The sequence below is a fragment of the Empidonax traillii genome, unplaced genomic scaffold, assembly GCF_003031625.1.
Source record: "Empidonax traillii isolate 1590-97213 ecotype Southwest subspecies unplaced genomic scaffold, ASM303162v1 scaffold44:size1908036, whole genome shotgun sequence".
NCBI lineage: Eukaryota > Metazoa > Chordata > Aves > Passeriformes > Tyrannidae > Empidonax > Empidonax traillii.
In genome coordinates, this window is record NW_020955237.1 from 1,264,483 (window position 1) to 1,283,998 (window position 19,516).

General features: G+C 40.4%; 2 protein-coding genes across 3 annotated transcripts in view; one reads left to right on the top strand and one right to left on the bottom strand.

Annotated features, from left to right (window-relative positions):
* Positions 1-5,106, bottom strand: part of WDR70 (WD repeat domain 70) — a 129,729-nt gene extending 124,623 nt beyond the window's left edge. Inside the window, exons 1-4 of the mRNA XM_027878707.1 lie at positions 5,059-5,106; positions 4,895-4,957; positions 4,699-4,782; positions 2,643-2,757 (exon numbers count right to left, since the gene is read on the bottom strand). Of these exons, the coding sequence (XP_027734508.1) occupies positions 2,643-2,757; positions 4,699-4,782; positions 4,895-4,957; positions 5,059-5,080 (284 nt within the window). The 5' untranslated portion in view covers positions 5,081-5,106. The remainder of the gene's footprint in view (positions 1-2,642; positions 2,758-4,698; positions 4,783-4,894; positions 4,958-5,058) is intronic.
* Positions 5,107-8,623: 3,517 nt separating this feature from the next.
* NUP155 (nucleoporin 155) overlaps positions 8,624-19,516 on the top strand; it is a 30,215-nt gene continuing 19,322 nt past the window's right edge. For both annotated transcript variants that reach the window (XM_027878705.1, XM_027878706.1), the window contains exons 1-14: positions 8,624-8,755; positions 9,693-9,830; positions 10,167-10,263; positions 11,504-11,574; positions 12,131-12,223; positions 13,016-13,182; positions 14,450-14,555; positions 15,100-15,173; positions 15,468-15,559; positions 15,692-15,789; positions 15,884-16,036; positions 16,600-16,700; positions 18,113-18,283; positions 19,297-19,407. In XM_027878705.1, coding sequence (XP_027734506.1) covers positions 9,713-9,830; positions 10,167-10,263; positions 11,504-11,574; positions 12,131-12,223; positions 13,016-13,182; positions 14,450-14,555; positions 15,100-15,173; positions 15,468-15,559; positions 15,692-15,789; positions 15,884-16,036; positions 16,600-16,700; positions 18,113-18,283; positions 19,297-19,407 — 1,452 coding nt within the window. In that variant the 5' untranslated portion in view covers positions 8,624-8,755; positions 9,693-9,712. The remainder of the gene's footprint in view (positions 8,756-9,692; positions 9,831-10,166; positions 10,264-11,503; positions 11,575-12,130; positions 12,224-13,015; positions 13,183-14,449; positions 14,556-15,099; positions 15,174-15,467; positions 15,560-15,691; positions 15,790-15,883; positions 16,037-16,599; positions 16,701-18,112; positions 18,284-19,296; positions 19,408-19,516) is intronic.

Consider the following 19,516-nt stretch of genomic DNA (forward strand, 5'->3'; position numbering starts at 1 on the left):
GACGAAAGATATTTAAAAACTTAGATCAGGATATGATTATCTAATAAACAATTCAAATAAAAAGAGTTTCTCCTACTCTACAACAATGGAGTAATCGATATCCTTTTCCCAAAAGGAAGATTTTACAGGATGTGAAGCAGTTTGGGATCTTCAAAGTTCTTCAAGTAAGGTATCCTCAAAACTAAGTTCACAATACTATGGGCAAAAGACTCGTGTTTCAACAGCGGATATGCATTCCTAGACTACAAATCTTTTCCCCAAAGGCTAAACTATTTAATAAGTTTTGGAGTGGAATGTAACCAAAAACATACCCTGTGACAATGAGAAGGGTGTATACAACATTCAAGGAGGTCGTCCCAATCCTGGAGTCACAGATTTTCAGATCTTCCTACAGACATCAAAAAGCAATACCTACCTTTCTTCCTAATTACCTGTCCTTATTGTTTTTTCATTTACTAGGAAGGAAGTTAATCAAATCAAACATTTCAGTATTTTAAGGGGCAGTGCAGCCACTGGCACATGAACTGGCCAGAGCTGCTGTGCTATTTTTCAACCCCACTCCAAGCTTGGCAGTGACAGCCAAGTAATCCACCTACAGCTACCAGTATCCTCTGTCCCGACTGGAATAAAGTCAAACATAAGAACACTCCAGTGCAGCCAGACCAAATGCCCATCTGCCCTCCTGACAGCAACTGGGAGTGGTGCTGACAGAAAGGATAAAACAAGTGGTGTTTCCTTCAACTTTGAGCCTTCCAGTCTTACTCTACCAGGGGCTGCAAAGGAACAACCATTTTGCCAGCCCCTTTCCCAGGATTCAGAGAAGTGTAAGGAATTTTTTTTTTGCTTCCCCCTATTACTTCCTCAGTAAGGGAAACAAGCTGTAAGAGTAAAGAAAAGAAAGCTGTAATAGAGCATGGAGGGTAAACTAAGAGGAGAATTAATACAAAACATTCTGAGAGTTATGAAAGTATGTGGGCATATCCTCCCCACGTGTTCACTCTTCTCACATCATTCACTCAATTTTCTCCATTTTTTTCTTTTCATTTTGCAAAGCACAATTATTACACTTCTGCATAAATACATAAAATACCATAACTGTTGTAAACACCTCTCTACAGCAAAACACCTCAAGAGCAAAAATAACCAGTAGCTGTTCTTCATGTTGTTTAGCAGTAACTAAAATCTGCTTTATAAAAAAAAATAGAAAATCTTGTATTTCAGACTTAAATTGTTAGTTGCAGGAGTGTTCCTCTGAATTAAGACTGAGTCACAACGACATGTCTCTTTCATTAGCTCCCTGTTTCTAACCAAGAAATACTCAGCTACATATCCTAGTTTACAAGAAAATATAAAACTTCCAGGAGAGCTATTCATTTCAAGCCCTTCCTTCTCAATGCTTAGTAAAAACAAAAAGAAAAACAAAAGAAAATTTACTACCAGTAGAACTCAGATGAGTTACCAAAGCTTACCTAATAACTCAGCACACTGAAAGGTATTTGTTATCTTCCTTTACGCAAAGTCCCTAGAGTTCTCTCCTATCAAGCCCATTAGCCAAATGAGATGATTATGGAAAGCCTCTGCATCAACTGACTGCTCTCCACCTTACCATTTGTTTTGATTGCTTCTGTATACAGGAGTCACCCATACAAAATACACGTTACATTTAAAATTCTTGTCATTCTCCATTATGTCACCAGATAAATAAATAAGTTCATCAAAAGCAAACGGGAGAACGGAATATTTTTCCCTTGAGCACAAGACATAAGACAGGATCCAGAGGGCAGTATTTCAGCTATTTCAGTGAGAGTGCATGGCTCATTTGAGTCTTTCATAGAGCAACAGGCAAAAAATTTTCTAACAAAAATTTGCTCAGTCTGAAACTCTGAAAGTTTCACTATGACAACAACATGTAGGCTCTACCAGCCTGTAATGTGCATATATATAGGTATCCTAGAGTCTTGCATGGATTATTAGACTTTGATAGACAGAGAAACTTAACAATTTACATTGCACTCATCTCTGCAAGCCCTGCCATACAACGGAGTTTGTGGTCCCCATTGCTCTCAGCTCCTTTTGATCTCCCAGCAATGCAAAATACAAACTGTAAAAGCCATAGCATACGTTGTTTATCAATAATAAATGTTGGCAAGCTTTAACAGTAAATTTCATACTGAAGACAATACAAAAAATATTCTTTACCCCACCATTACTCTAAAAAACCTGCATGCAGAGGCTCTCCACCTACCTCACTTTCTTTTTCATCAGACATGAACAAGTACATTCTATCTACAAGTGAGAAAAACAGCTGCTAATGAGGTTGACATGCTGTCATTATATCTGCCCTAGTATTTTAAAAAAAACCTCAGATACTGACATTATTGTTATTTTTTAAAAAGTATGACCAACAGAATCAAGGAGAAGACTGCAAAAACGAATATCAAGTATACTTAATATCAATATATACAAATATTGACACGTCTTTAAGATAAAAAAAAAACTTTAAATCTCTCTTTTCATTGGAATACTTCAGATAACACAGACATATCCACAAAAGTTAATTATCACTTATGTTATCAGAACAAACAAACACTCTCTTCAGAAAAGAAATCTTTTACATGGAATTTCCCACCATATCTAAGTACCTTTCAGTTAATGTGGACCCAGCTCCTGTTGCACTGGATGCTGAAGCTGATGGCTCAGCACAGGGAATTCTGAACTCCTTTTCAGTCTGGTCTTCCTTTTCTCTTTCACGGGCCTCTAAATACAGCGAGCACAGAAATGACAAATAATCAAGTCTTTTAGAAAATATTAAAATTAGTGGTTTGCTGAGGACAGTTAGCCAACTTTCTTCGTTTCTGGACCTATATGAAATATTTGGAAAGGTAACAGAAAATACAGCATTTAACCTGAAAATGAACTTGATTTCCATTCCTACTGAAATAATCACTCACTAAAATGTTACAAGAAAAACATAAATGCCAGTTGTTCATTTGTAGACCCTATCAAACATAAGTTGATCACATAAGGATGCTGATATTTCACTACTTCCAACACTATACTACAGCAATATGATCACTTCAGAGAATTTTTGATGTTTTCATAATGCAGGGAACTAAATTAGTGCATAAGTATACAGATGTGAACACCTGCAAGATACAGAACCAGGAAACATATCAGGTAGTGGAGGAGATATACTCAAAAGTTATCCGTTATTCAAAAAACCTAAAAATCAGAAGTGTATCTTAAGAAATCTCAAAGTAAAATGCTCACATTAAGCCCCCCCCCAAAAAGCTGTAACACATACACATTTTTGATTGCTATACTCTGAATACTAAAATCTGTTTCTAAGTTAAACAGCTGAATTACATACAAAACTTTAACACTTTTGGCAAAATAACGAACTTCAAAAAATGTGGTGTGCTTCCTTTTCAGGCCTAGAATCTGGGGGCAGGAGCGGGATAGTACAGGGAAGGGAAGAGGATACATTCAAGACATAGGTCAAGATATCTCGACTTAAAAACTTATGGTTTTGTAATTACTTACTGAACCTCCCTCCTAAACAAAAACTTGATGTAAACAAACAATTTCTCATGAGAAATGATAGCTCAAGTTGAACAACTATCAAACATAAAAAGGTTTCCAACATGGACACTCATTGCTGTGTTTAGATTCAGTGAACACACACACACACACATACACACAGAAAACAAAAACAAACAAACAAACAAAACTCAAAACAAAACAAAAACCACAAACAAACAAAAACAAAACAAAACAAACAAAAAAAAACCACAGTCCAAACTGAATTTTGGAATCCCTTGTACATTTGAATTTCACAGTGTCCCAAAGTCCACAAAGTCAATGAGCCTCCACAGATCTAGAGGTTCTGCATAGAATCAAGGCAATACAAAGCCCTTTTTAAAAGGTTTAAAAGATATTTAAAAGGTTTCAAAAGACTTAAAGGAGTTGTAACATACTTAGATCATTTAAGTATAATAATTTCATAAACTGCAACAGTTAAGAGAGCAGGTTAAATGTAATCTACTACGATAGAAGCTGTTCAACCATGATGGTATCACATGAAAAACAAAACAAAACAAAAGGCACACATTCTGCACAAACTGTCCAAGCAGAGAAAGAAAGTATGGACAACTGATGAAGGGGTTTCTATAATATATATGAGTGCTCTCAAGGACCTCGTTTGGACTGCTGTTTACTTGGATACAGGCAGCAAATGATACAATTTCCTCCATCTACCGCTCAAACCACTACCTTGAAAATGCACAGCAAAAGACACAGACATGGGCTGCTATATAACCTGATATTTGATATAAGACAAACATGTCTTCTTCATTATTCTGTTGTCTTTAGATTAAAGCTGTTTGTACCATCTTCCCTTCCAAAATACATACACAGCTAAGCAAAAGAAGAAAGGAAATACTCTCATGCTCAAATTCACTTTTTTCGCGTATTTGCAAGACTGCACACTCACACTGCTCTTACATCCTCAGACCTCACAAACAAATTAATAACTTTAACTATCCATCAAGGCCCAAGCTGTTTAGGACTGGTTTCCTTGCACAAAACTGCACCTGTGTTTTGTTCTCTAAACAGCCGGTCCGAGGCACTTCAAATATCGCCCTAAGAGAGCAAACCAAAACATGTTTTAAAACGCATTAAGCCGATCACGCTTCTTACCCAGGACCTTCCTGCTCCTCTCTACTGCAGTTCTTCTCGTTTGCTCAAACATCGCTTCGAGGTCGAAAGTCCGAGCTTTTTTCCCTGGAAACGAAGAAGAGCAGACTGGAACACAGCTCCACCCGGGACTGACAGGCTCCGCTCCCACCCCCACCAGCAGCCTCCCCCGGCACCCCCCGCCCGCATCCACACGCACCGAAGCCCGAGAATCCCATGGTGGCCGCCAGCTGCGGGTCGGGTGCCCCCAGTATCTCTGCGTCTGCAACGAGAGAGAGAAGAAAGGAAAGCGCGGGGGGTCAGCGGGGGCCGCGGGCTGGGTTGGGTTGGGCTGGGCTGGGCCCCGCGCACCCCGCCGCTCACCGCCCTCCGCCGCCGGCTCCATGCTGCGCCTGCCCCGGATCCACAACAGCCGCCTGCAGGAAACGCCCGGGCGAGGCCCAAAGAGCTTCCTTTCCACCGCAGGAACCAGGCAGCGTCATGGTACCCACGCCCTGCTCCTTGCAGCGCCGCTTTAAAGTGACCGTCGCCACGACGAGAGCCGTGCGGACTCTCCTAGAGCTCTGCCAGGCTTGGTGCCGCGACTGATTCCCTGGGAGGCCTCTTCCAGGGACCGACCACCCTCTCAGGGAAAGAACCGTTTCCTGATGTCCAGCCTGAATTTCCCATGACACAGCTCTATGCCGGCTCGTCCTGTCGTGCCGCTGGTCACCACAGAAATCAGATTAGAACCTCTCTCTCCGCTGCCCGCATGAGGAAGGTGTTCTCTGCTGTGAGGTCCCCCCTCAGCGTCCTCCAGGCTGGACAAGCCAAATGACTTCAGCCTCTTCTCATAAGTCTTGCCCTTGAGACCCTTTACCGTCTTGGTCCCCTCCTCCTGATACACTCTTAACAGTGTGATATCCTTCTTAAATTGAGGTGCCCGAAACTGGACACAGATTTGAGATGGGGTGTGGGACCCCACAGTACAGTGTAGGGCCATTGATGCTGTGTCTCGTGCACTCCACTCCAGGACACAGTTGGACCTTTTGGCTTCCAGGGCACTGCCGGCTCATACTCAGCTTGCCATCAACCCTAAAACCCAGATCACTTTTCACGGGGCTGCTCTCCAGCCTCTCATCCCCCAATTCGTGTAACTGCTATTTCACTGCCCCAGGTGGAGAACCTGGTGCTTGCTCTTGTTCAATTTTATATGGTGGGCAATTGCCCAGGTCTCCATCTATCTTAATCTCTGTAAGGCCTCTCTACCATCAAGGGAGTCCACAGCTCCTCCTGGTTTAGTATCACCAAACTAAATTCCTGCAAACTAGATTATTTATAAGAATATTAAAAAGCACTGTCCCTAAAACTGAGCCCTGGGAAACCCTGCTGGTGACTGGCTGATAGCTCCTCAGTCTTGAGAAGATACGGCAAGAAATTCCCCATTTGCTTAATTTTATGTTCTCCATTTGGAAAGCAGAGCGGGAGGATTTTGTTTCTTGTGCCATGTGCCTCTGCCATAAACAAAGCTTTCCAGAATGGGTGCTGGACCGATCCAGGAGCAGAAATTCAGTGCAGTCTAGGCAGCAAACATGACTTACAAACCAGACCCCTTCCCTGCAATTCAAGTTTCACCCAGTCCCAAAATTTCCTGTGATGATTTGGGAATGTCTATGCTGTTCAGAGCAGACACATCACTTAGCAGAGACTCAGCCTCGGTAAGTTAACAATCTGCTACAGTCACATTGATGTGTAAATCCAAATTCTGGAAAACCAGCAGCTTCTTCAGGCCATTACTAATCTGCTACAGTCACACTGATGTGTAAATCCAAATTCTGGAAAAAACAGCAGCTTCTTCAGGCCAGTGACGTGCAAAGGCAACTTACTCTGCTTACACACCTTATCTCTCAGCAGAGGCACTGTGCGCGCCTTGGGAGTCCCTGTGTTGTACCAAACACAGGCTCGTTAACTGGTGTGCAGCGCCAATTTAGACACCAAGGCAAGGCATTTCTATTTCTTTTTTTGAGTTTGCACAAAGTAGGAGATGGGGGGGGGGTAACCTGCTGGCCTCCCAATCATCAAAGCTTTACACTATTTATACATTTTAACAAACAAAGGCATCAGCATTCATTGATTACAAATTACATCATTGTTTTATTAACCTCTTGTATCTCTCCCTTCTCTTGCTAATTAGCCCACAGGTGCAGTTCTTCCTTCCACTGGAGTTCAGGGTTCATTTTGAGTCTGTGGTCAATGACTTGGTGGCTGGGATCACTCACTGCTGAAATTACCTTTACCCCAGTTAATGCTCAGTTTTGCTGACTTAACTCCTAGTGACTCTTATCCAAACAATCTTGGGATTGTCTTCTCTTTTCCTTAAAACGTAAGATTTGCTAAGTGTACAATGTTGATATGCAATTGCCTAACCATAACTGTCCAGCCACATCTAAAAACTAAAAAAAAAATTGCAACACTTGACTCAAACCCCTATTCAAATCCTAAGGGGCTGGGTATCGCCCTGTTTTTGGTTTACATCACTACACACAAAGTCACAGAATCATCAGGGTTGGAAGGGACTTCTGGAGATCATCCAGTCCAACTTCCCTGCCAAGCTAGGCTCATCTGCAGCAGGTGACACAGGAACATGTCCAGGTAGGTTTGGAATGTCTCCAGAAAGGGAGATTCCATGCAGGCAGCCTGTTCCAACATTCTGCCACCCTCAGTGCAGAGAAGTTCTTCCTCATGTTGAAATAGAACTTCTTGTGTTTTAGTTTATGGCCATTGCTCCTCATCTTGTCACTGGACACCACTGAAAAGAGTCTTCCACCAGTCTCCTGGCACCTGCCTTTGAGATATTTATATGCATAAATGAGATCCCTCTCAGACTTCTCTTCTCTAGACTAAACAGGCTGCCACAGTCTCTCCTTATAAGAGAGATGCTCCAGACTCCTAATCATCTTTAGTCTTCCACTAGACCCTCTCCAGTAGCTCCTTGTCTTCCTTGGATTTTCTTCCAAAATCTGTGCATGTCTATCTGATCTATACTGTAATTCCACAGTATAGATCACAGAATTATCACCTCAGGCTTGTAGCATAACACCACTGAATCAGTTAGGCCGGAAAAGACCTCTGAGATCAACAAGTCCAACCTTTGTCAAATAGACTCTCTTTCCTTGGGCTGTTGCAGGGGCTGGAAAAGACCTACTGTAACTTCAAAGTGGACAGGCAGGTAGGGAGCTGCCCAGGGCCACACACACTGACTGGAGCCACTTCCTACTGCTCTCCTCGGGGCCCTCCTCTGCCTTCGGGGCGCGGCACAGCACACCACTCCTGTCTCTCGGGTGGCCCTGGGGATCCCTGCAGGATGCAGCACAGCCCCGACAGGGCTGTCAGAGCAGACCAAAGAGTCACAGAATGGGTCAGGTTGGAAGGGACCACAGTGGATCAATCTGGGCCAGCCTCCCTGCTCAAGCAGGGCCATCCCAGAGCACATGGCACAGGATTGTGTCCAGACGGTTCTGGACCATCCCTAGTGAGAGAGACTCCACAGCCCCTCTGAGCAGCCTGTTCCAGCGCACAGTCACCTGCACGGTAAAGATCTTCTTCGTGTTCAGGTGGAACTGCCTGTGCATCAGTTTCTGCCCGTTGCCTCTTGTCCTATTGCCAGAGCCCGGCTGCATCCTCTCGGCACACACGCTTCCTTTAGATAGTCACACACTGAGGAAGTCCCCTTTCAGTCAGACCTGCTTCGTCGCTTCTTCGCCTCATCCCCCTCTCCTCCTGCAGCCCGGCCCGCTCCCTGCCCGGGGGCGTTCCCTGTTCCGGGACGCCCCTTTTCCCGCCCCTCTTCCCTTCCCACATCCCGCTTCCCGCCGCCGGAAGCGTCTCGCGCGCGGGGCCTGCCGGGATAGGGCGGGAGCGCCGCCATCGCCGCCGTCTATCGCCATGCCCGGGGCTGTGGGCTCCGCGGCGCCCGCCGCGCAGGAGGCGCTGGAGGTGGCGGGACGCATCATCGACCGGCAGATCCAGGACGACCGCTGCTACCCGGACTTGTCGGAGCTGCTGGCCGTGCCCGCACCCGGTGAGTGAGCGTCCCGCCTCCCCCGGAGCCCCCGGGACCCGCCGCGGGCCGGCCCCGGCCGGCGCTGCCCGGGCCGTGCTGGGCCTGGCCGGCTCCGAGGGCCGGCTCCGTTCGCTCCGGTGCGCGCGTGGGAGCCGTGGGGGTGAGCCCTGCGGGGGGCAATGGGCTGGAGCTGCCTCACCTCCTTCTAGAAGGTGAAGAATGCGGCGCTGGTTTTCTGTTCTGCCTGTTGGGAATCTCTTGCAGGATGCTCTCATGGTAACTCCTGCGCCCATCCCTAAGTTGCAAGCAGCCTGGAAAGCTCTTTGTCTCTAGCTGTACGTCACACACGTGGGTGTGATGTGAGGCGTACCTCTTTTCAAACATTTGTTTAGTCTTACTTAGCACATCAAGGCAGCACTTCTCCACTAGTGGCGATTGTCTGGCAAAGCAGGCTTTGAAGAGGTACTCTAGAGCTGTAGGTGTATAATTAGTATATATCGAGGGGTGTCTGGATGCAAACAAGGAGTATCTGGTTTTTGCTGGGATGTGTATGGACACACTGTAACTGCCCTGGCAGCATCGTGGATACACATCACATAAAACAATGGATGTACAAGGTGTTTTGACTTGGTACTGGAAGTACAAATCACCTTTTCTAGGTGAAAGAATATGCACCTGGGTTGTTCAGGTATGTATCTGACTATACAATGAATAAAGGGCTGGAAAGTATCATGAAAAAAAGGGGGTAAAAAGCAAGCTGGGATCTAGATGAGTTATTTTGAGAGTTTCTTTGCAAATCTGTTTCTGCTTGTCTGATTTGAGGTTTAGATTTTTTGCTCAGGGTTCTACTCCCACAGAAATCTTTATTCACATATATCTTGTGAGTAGTGGTATTTATATGTTTAAAGTCTCTGCAGCATCAAGGCATTTGATCATTTTTTGTTCTTACTTGCAGGTAGCCCTACTGTTTCTGGTATGTCGGATATGGATTATCCTTTACAAGGACCAGGTTTGCTGTCCATACCTAATCTTCCAGAGATCAGCTCAGTCCGCAGAGTCCCGCTTCCACCAGAGCTAGTGGAGCAGTTTGGGCGTATCCTTATGAAGAAAATATGTTAGGTTGTGTAAGCAGTAATATTAGAAACAAACTTCTTTCCTCCATATTCTTATTCCCCAGTCTTCTTGTCAGACTCCCAGTAACAAAATTTTTCATTGTTCAGGTTCTCTTCATAACACTCCAAATGGTAACAAGGTCCCTTTGCGTGGAGTTCTTGGTTGAATTGGCTACCGTATGAAGAATTTTCAAGTATATGGTGCACAGTTTGTGTACTACCATATATTAAGTAATAGGATCTTTTTAAATGCTCCAAAGAGGATTTTGCTTTTGCTACCCAAAATGCATTTAATCCTTACATCAGCAGTGCTTTAGATATGCAATGCAATTGTATGATGGGAGTATTTCCAGAGATCAGCAGAGCTTGGTTGACCATTGACAGTGACATCTTTATGTGGAACTATGAAGATGGGTATGTAGAGAACACATTCCTGATGACGTTTTATGACTCTGTACCAGAGTTAACAGATTGCAATAGTGAAAGATTGTTTACTGGCCCCACAGAGGTGTACTATTCAGTTTAACTCATCTTGATTCCTCCTACATTTTAGTAAAACTTTTGAAGAATAAGTATTTGAAGACCTGCAAGAATTAGTAATGTTGCTGCCAAATCATCTACAGATGAGAGGAAAGAAAATGCGTTTTCTCAGGGTTAGACTATCTAATGCTCCAAAGTTACTGTCTGTGGTTGACCCTCTGCAGGTGTAGGCGTTCTATCTTCGTTATCTCAGCTTACAGAGAGCCCAGAACCAGCTGGGCTCCCCCAGAAGTTACTTCTGTATTTATGCTGGAGCTTTGCTTATGCCAAAAAAGTAGAAAAAAATTTTTTTCTAATTGCCTACCTTTTGTAAGTAGATTTAGTAACTACTGAGGTGCATGTACAGTGTCCAGTCATTCCCACAATGGTGAGTAATACAGCATTAGTATTTCAAAATATTGTTAATGAAGCTCTCCTCCCTTACTTCCTTTATGGATGCATAGAACTGAAAATAAGTTCATTGTATTTTCAAGAGACACTGATATGTTTGTAATTTGTGGGTTTGCTTCTTTAGTTGCCCACACAGAAGGAACTCTTTACTAAGAATTGCTTTGTACACAGTGTCCCATTTCCTAAGAAGATTGAAGTTCAGATTAGCTCCTCTCTATACATTTACATTGTGTCAGAGTGTATCAAACACATTCCCCAAAGAAAACAACACAGGATGGTGGTAATGGTATAGGGTAGTGAGGAAACTGTAAGTTTGTGCTTCAGATAGTTTTCATGAGACAAAAAAATATCAAACCATGTAGCTTCTTCCTCTTGATGTTAATCAACAGTGAGATGCTGCATGATGTAATTTACAGTAGACTGTATGAATTTACAGTACAAAATACAAAAATACAAAATAATGCTGTTGGATTTCAGGTTTGAAACTCAACTGTAGGGCCTTCAAGCAGCTCAAATGACTATTTATATAGTTATGCTGTGAAACTTCTCTGTCATTCCATTTTGCTGGACCTGCTTACACTGAAAGTGAGAGATGTAGACGGCTTCAGCATGTTACAAAAGTATCATTTTTAAATATAAACAATCTGATTTTATTTACTTTTTTATTATGTGATACTACATGACAAATTTTATGTGGGGACTTTTTTTGTCTGTTTATTGACAGGGGAGATCTGGCTTATTTTGATGGCCTTAGTGAAACTATTCTTGCAGTGGGTCTTGTAAAGCCAAAGGCAGGTAAGAAACATATGACAGTGATTAGAATTAGGCAGTACTGAACCTTCCATGTATTTTTAATATTCTTTATATATATACACATGTATATTTTATACTCTATATTAATAATATAATAAAATATGCACTAATATAAAATAAAATGTCTTATTTTATATGGACGCATAGGTATTAACTTGCATATGTGTTAACGACTGGACATTTATACGGTTTATAAATTTACACATTCAAGCAGTAACTTCCATGGAATCCTGGTTTCTAGCCTCCCAATTAGTTTGGCAACTACTGCCTAAATAACACTGAAATCTAAGTTGAATTGGCAAGAGGGTTGAGTTTAAAAGAAGCATGTTTGTAAGAAAAGCGTCATTTTAAAGATCCTGTATTTCGTTAACTGCTGACTGAACATTCCTTTTTAATTCTAGATTTTCACACATCATTAGGTTTTACATATGATTGTTCCCTCTAATCAGTTGATGTGGTTTTCCAGTGGCTACATTGGCTACATCATGTGATCTAAGGGCAGGCTGCAAACTAAATTCTCTTTTCTTCCTTTGTTTAGGTATCTTCCAGCCTCATGTACAACACTTACTTGTTCTAGCTACTCCAGTGGACATTGTGATTTTAGGGCTTCACTGTTCTAATATACAAGCAGGTAATTCTATCTTCTCCCCTCCTTTCCAGTTGTGTATTAACAAATATACATGGCAGTTTTATTAGTAGTCATTCAAAAAATAAAACCAAACCCCAAGCATTTGCTTAGTCCCTTGCTGATTTTTAATCTTTTAATTGTGTTACAAACAAGAAAAGTAGTTTTTATGGTGTGTGCACTTGCTGGATCATGGATTCCATGAGAAACATTGAGTTTTGTTACTCACCTAGTTAACATAAGAAGAGCTTTTGAAACAGGTACTCTTGTTAATTAAACAGCATGTTGCAGAGAGAGGGAAAAATGAGCATGAATATTGAAACTAGTGAATACAGTTTATTAATGTTGTTGCCATTTCCTACCACAAGTTTCCTACCAATTTTTCCTATCACAAAAATTGAGAACCTGATTTTTTATGCCATATATATTAATAGAGAAAAAAAGTTGTTTGGAGAAAGTAAGATTTTGCTTTTTTAATACTGTGTTGATGTGAAAGAGATAAAATGTAAAAACATGTGTTTTGGACTTGTTGCAAATTAGAAGAGATGACAATGTATAGAAATGAAAAACATTGCATTTCCTTACTTGGGAACTTACACAAAATGTTGATTGTCTTAAAAAAACAGAATTTGTTCCACTGCAGTTTGCTTTGGACAAAAGCTATTCCAGAATGTGTTTTGTAGTTCTGAAATATTCTGTGATTTTTCATGCGTTCTGAAATGTTTCTTGTCATGGACCTGTAATATTTATTAATACAACTTAAAATCCAAAGAGGATTTATTTGTTTGTTTATCTAAGGTACTGGATCACTCAATGACAGCATGTCTGGAGGAATGCAGCTGCTACCAGATCCTCTGTATTCACTCCCTACTGATAATACCTACATCCTCGCAATTACATCCAGTGATAATGGGCGCATCTTCTTGGCTGGAAAAGATGGCTGCTTATATGAAGTAGTATACCAGGTATGGTATCTGGTATCTGACTGTTTTACACAGGTTTTACACACAGGCATTTTTAGGAGTTCTGAAAGGTGTCAAATTTGCAATCCTTTTTCTTCTATAATTGTGTTGCATGGCTTGGTTGCACAACAACTCTGATGTCTTAATGTAGATATGTGGGGTTTCATGTGAGGCACGGACAACTCAACACACGAATATGATGATCAGAGAACGCCGTTTATTTGAATCAAGCAGTAGTCTTTTATACAGTTCTCTAACAATTCTCTTCTATTTGCCCTATCTCTTTAACATTCTGCATGTCCTTCCCCATTCTGGTAACTGGTACTGGGATCCTGTTTTGTATATCTAGTTTTGTTACTGTTTCTCTTTAGTGGTTCTTTTTGTGTTTCGCATCCTCATACCATCAGAAGACCATCAGAACAAAAGATCATGTTCCCACAGTTGCAACATAAGGTCATATTCTCACAATTGCAACATATCTTCTATGTTAGCACTATAAACTCCTACATAGATGTGTTTTCTTTGAAGATGCAGCAGTTATGTAGGGGGTAACAGTGCGATCTCAGTCAAGTTAAATTCAAATTGGCACATGCAAAATTTTTTATGCAAAATTTTCTATTTAATGGTCACTTTTTTCTTTCAAGTTGTCGTAGTTTTGCTCTGGGTTAATTTGCTTTCCACCCCCACACAATTACTAGTCCCCCCTTCGCATTTTGCTTCTCTTACTGTAGTTCCAGCTGCTAGTTTTGACTTTGGAAGTCCCTTATCTCTTCGCTGGAATTTCTATGCAGCAGTTTCTGTCCAAGTAGTGAGTCTTTTAAACTCTTTTTTTCTTCTTCACTCTCTTACCAGAGAGGAAGGGAAGCTTCAGTGCTACACTTGCCTCCCCCCCCACCCCTTCGCCCAAGCCGAGGGAGGAGGGGGCCTTGGCCCTGTTCGGGCCCGCTGTTCTTCTACATGGCTGCTTCTCCTAATTTCAACTGCACAACAAGTCTTCTCTTCCGTTTTCTTAAAGATGTGATTAGCAAAGGCGTCACTGAATTTTTGATTGACCTTTTTGTCTGGAAATCACCTGGACAAAACCATATTCAGCCCCAGGGATGGGCTGGTGGGCAAAACCATGACACAAGTGAATAATACATACTTGTCCAGTGGTTTGTAGTTTTACTTGTTTTCATACTTGTCCTGTAAACAACTCTTTTAATATTGCTACTACTTTGGATTTGTTTTGTTGTTTTTCTTTCAATACTGTATTTATTTTAAATTACAGGCTGAAGCAGGCTGGTTTAGTCAGCGCTGTAGAAAAATAAACCATTCAAAGAGTGTGCTGTCTTTCCTTATTCCTTCATTGCTGCAGTTCACATTCTCAGAGGATGGTAAGTACTGATTTTAAAGACTTAGCCAATAATTTGATGTAACCTTTTAAAATAATACTACCAAGAAGTCAGACTGAATAATTTGCTTACTCAGAGCTTTTAGTTATTGTCAATGATGTAGTAGATGATTATTATGAAAGAATTTCACAGTTCCATACAGTTTGTTTGTGTGTCTAATTCAGGGGATAGATAGCAAAGCCTGAAAAATTTGGCATTTCAGACCAAAGTTAGTGAACTGTGTCACAAAATTAATATGTGTTTAGTGGGATCAGCGTGGGGATCAGTGGGAACACCAAGAGTCGTTAAGTAAATAATCTTACCCTGTTTCACTGCTTAGTGAGCAATTATACAGTATTGGGGTTTTTTTTTAGTTTACTAAGTTGTGTGAAGTTGATTGCTGTTCTAAATCACTTCCAGTAGGAGTCCTGTGTGAGACTGCAGTTTTTGTTAGTTTACAATTCATTATATTGTATTTATTCTAAACTTGTTTTCACCAAATCCAGTGTTGATTTGCTGGTTCTCCCTTTTTCCCCTCTCTCCCCAGATCCTGTGGTTCAAATTGCCATTGACAACTCTCGAAATATCTTGTACACTCGCTCCGAAAAAGGAGTCCTGCAAGTATGTGACTTATTGTTATGACTGTGGCTGTGTTCCTAATGTGTATAATAACATATATAAAAGTATTTAAGTTTTCCGCAATACCTGGGAATTGTCTGTAGGTATGTCAGGACATTATTTCTGTTTATCTTTTTGTAACAAAGTGTGTGCTAAAGACTTAAAATACTTTTAAGGAAAGACAAGCCTCAATTATATGGAAACATGAGTATAAAATAAAATCACACTGTGAGTTGCTGCTTAGTAAGTATTTATTAATTCATTCCCAAATCAGTAAGATGTATTATTGAATTGCAGGTTTATGATTTGGGGCAAGATGGCCAAGGAATGACCAGGGTTACATCTCTTTCACAAAATGCTATAGTTTCTGCTGCAGGGAGCATTGCCAGGTATGTTCATAAAAATTGTAATGTAAGAGGCTTCCTCTAAGGCCAGTAGTTTCATGCTACAGTTCTGAAGAATGTTATTTGCCTATTTCTTTGGATTGAAAGTGTATGGGATTTTTTTGTTTTATTTTTCAGAACAATAGATCGTTCTGTATTTAAGCCTATTATTCAAATAGCAGTAATTGAAAATTCTGAATCCATAGACTGTCAACTACTAGCAATCACACATGCAGGTAAAAAAGCAGTGCTAATTCCCCTCTGTTTAAATTAATAAATACTATATGAACAGTTTAGCAAGTTTGTGACCTATTTCTATCTTTTTCTCAGGTGTCAGACTGTATTTTAGTACTTCACAATTTAAGCATCCAACGGCTCGTCCTTCCATGCTAACCTTGGTTCATGTCCGTTTGCCACCTGGATTTTCAGCTTCTTCTAATGTAGAGAAGCCCTCAAAGGTTCACAGAGCTCTTTATAGCAAAGGTAAGCGGTGGAACATGGCTTGAATGAAATTAATCTTTTTTGGGGAGTGACAGTCACTGTTGCACAGTGTTTACACTGGGGAGCTTGAAACAGTGGGAATAACTGAAAGCTCCAAGCATGGCCCTTAGAAGGTACTGAACAGCTGCCAGATGGTTCCAGCTTTACGTCACTTCTGATGGTAGCCTCAATTTTTAAAAGTGCTGCAGAAATGCAGAGGGCCAATGTCTCTATATTGCTGGCCCTTTTGGTCCTACATACTGATTTTTATCTTTGAAGTAATTTCTGGATGTTTTCTTATCCATGATTTGCGTAAGCTCTCTTTTTTGAGGCACGTTCCACCCATTTTAGGCTCATTTTAATTCGCTTTTTGGATGGCGGATGGTGTTAAAAGTGACCTTCTGAAGAGCCTTATGACCTGCAAACTCAGAAGATATTATTTGCTGTTCAAATTGTATGATAATGACTTACAGATTGATTTTTGCTAATTTAAGAATAAATCAATGTTTTTGTATTTTATGGATGATTATCGCTTCTAATAGTCTTACTGTTGCTGCTCTTGCTAGGGGTCCTGCTGATGGCAGCTTCAGAAAATGAGGATAATGACATCCTGTGGTGTGTCAATCATGATTCTTTTCCTTTTCAAAAGCCAATGATGGAAACACAGGTATAAAGCTAACTTCTATAGGGTTTTTTATGAAATCTAGGTATTTTTTACTTTTCCAATAACAAATACTGTCTGCAAGAAGTAAGTAATTCACAGAAAATTTCCATGAGTTAGAAAGCTACAAATCAATAATGCTTCAAAGAAAAAAAAGGCAGTTCTGTGAATGAATCTCTCAGTAGGGATCCCTAGTTTGGACATACTTTTCTAGCTTGATGCAAGCTCTGTATCAAAAAAAAATTACCTTAACTTCTCAGACTTGACTCATAGTTGATATATTTGAAAATACTGTTGTCTATAGCATGCTGCATATTGTGCACAAGCACAGGAAAACGTATTCCACAACCCACAGGGGTTTTTGTTGATGAGGATAAAATTTGGTAAAGATTGTTTAAAATGTAGGTGATAGAAACTCGGGTTCTTTACTTAAACTGATATGCCATGTCTTCATTAAATTTCACATATGATTGATCTTCATAGGGGTTTTTTTCTGATTTTCTTTTTCCTAATTGTTAAGTAGGTGGTTTTGTAAGAGGGGCTTGGAAGGGCTAATTTGCCTTATGTGTCAATTCAGGGAGAACATTTCATGTATTCCACCTCTGAAAGAAGTTTCAAGTCTTCTACTGAAGTAGAGGAGTGACATGTCAAAAATAACGTTTATTGAAAGAGTAGTGGAGTTGGAATGAATGGAGAGACTGTATAAGCTAAAAGTTTCAAAGTCAGGTTTTGACTTTTTTTCTGTTTTAATTAATAATTTGCAAAGGAGTTTTATAGTTACTCCAGACCCCTTCCCTGCAAAAACCTAGATATAAATGTCCCAAGTGGTGACATCTCTTTTTTTTCCAAGGCATCCGACAGTGACAGATGAGTAGGTTTTCTGAATAAAACTGCAGCCTGTTGTTGAGCTAGTCCTTCCTTGTTACATAGTTTTCTGCAATGTCTTCACTAGTGTATATCTCTTTTTGAGTTATATTTGAAGTACTGCTGCCAGCTGTAAAAGTCTTTTAAACCTTTGTGATTCAGTTACAGCTTATTTTGATTCTTTAAGAAATTATTTAAATTCATGATACCTGTGGTGCTTAGTTCTGATACCGTTAGCAGATGGTTGGTGTTTATATTGTAACAGCCTTACTTTGCAAGTTGTTTTACATTTAAATGTAAAATGCTATCCCTGTCTCCCAAAAGAAGCAGTATATTATTTACTTTCTCCTAAAACCACCAGTATGTATACAGCTGTAAATTTAGTGACAACCTTCTGTAAGACAATACAATAACTTGCTTATTTTCCCTGGGATTTCTGGTGTCAAGAGCGGAATCTATTCTGTGTAATTTAAATGGTAAATAGTAAAATATTACCACAGATGGGCAAAATTCATGTGTTACCAAACTTTGGATATTATCCATCTATCGTTCAGATGACCACCCGTGTTGATGGACATTCCTGGGCTCTTTCCGCTATTGATGACTTTAAAGTTCAGAAGATTGTAACACCACTAAATAAAGACATTATTCCAATAACTGACTCACCTGTTGTTGTGCAGCAACACATGCTGCCACCTAAGAAGTTTGTTCTGCTTTCAGCCCAGGTGAGTATTACCTTGCTTGGTGTAGGTAATCAGAAGAATGAGTTGGACAACTCATCTAAACCTGTACATGTATATTCATCTTAGATATGTTTTAAGGATTGTGTTATGACCATGAAAAGTAATAAGGAAGAAGGTTGCTGCAACCATCTGTACCTGTTTTAAATTTACTCTTGAGCTTTTAGGCCAGCTTCTCTTATACACTGTATTATAAGTTGTTGGTCTCCAGAAACCCATTTAGATACAAATCATCTGGAAAGTTCTTTTAACCTTGGTTATGCTCTTGATTATATCAAATTGAAACACTCACTGGCTGCCTAGGAAATATAATTCAAGTAAATATTGTTAGCAGTTGAAATTTGAATAAATAATTTCTTCTTTGATATAGAAAAAGTCCCAAAAGGATTGGAGTGGGTTTTAAAAACAAACGCCACAAAAATAAAGAAGTTAACTTCTGTACATCTCTATTCTGCTTACATTTAGCAATATTTTAGACACTTAATATCTTGACCAATAGGCCATTTAAAAAAGAAAATGTTTAAACATTAATGTCTTGCGACTTCTAGACCTGCAAGTTGCGTTTGTTTAATAGCAACTGTTTTGTGAAGGGCATTAACTGAACCCTTTCTAGTAGTTAAGAACTATTATTGTATGCAGGTAAAGTGGTTGAATGTAAAATACTACCATGCCCTGAAGTCTTCGAGCATTTTTTTCCAGGCAATGCGGAGGATTTAAAAGATCTTCTTATACATGCTGTATGTTTACATTCTATGCTTTCGTGTTGTGCTAAAACCACCAAAATAAGAACACTTGATGGGGAGTTTATAGCCATTGCAGTATTTTGCCTGCCTTTCCTAGACTTGCTAGTGAAACTGGGCTTCAGATACCAGTTATGTTTTGATCTGATAGTGCAATGGAGGAAAAATCAGAATGCTAAATATAAACTTCACTGGGAAGCATGTTGGGATGGCAGAGTAAAGACAGCTTTTTTCTAACTTGCTTTGCCTTATTTTTAGGGAAGCTTTATGTTTCATAAGCTCAGACCTGTTGACCAACTGCGGCATCTGCTTGTTAGTAATATAGGTGGAGATGGAGAAGAGATTGAAAGATTTTTTAAGTTGCATCAGGTAAGAAGAGCTTTTGACATGTTACGGAAGATTTGTTATATTTATCTAAATCACTTTCTTTAACATCTTTTTGTTGTTATTGTAAACTTCTAGTCAACCATTAATTTAC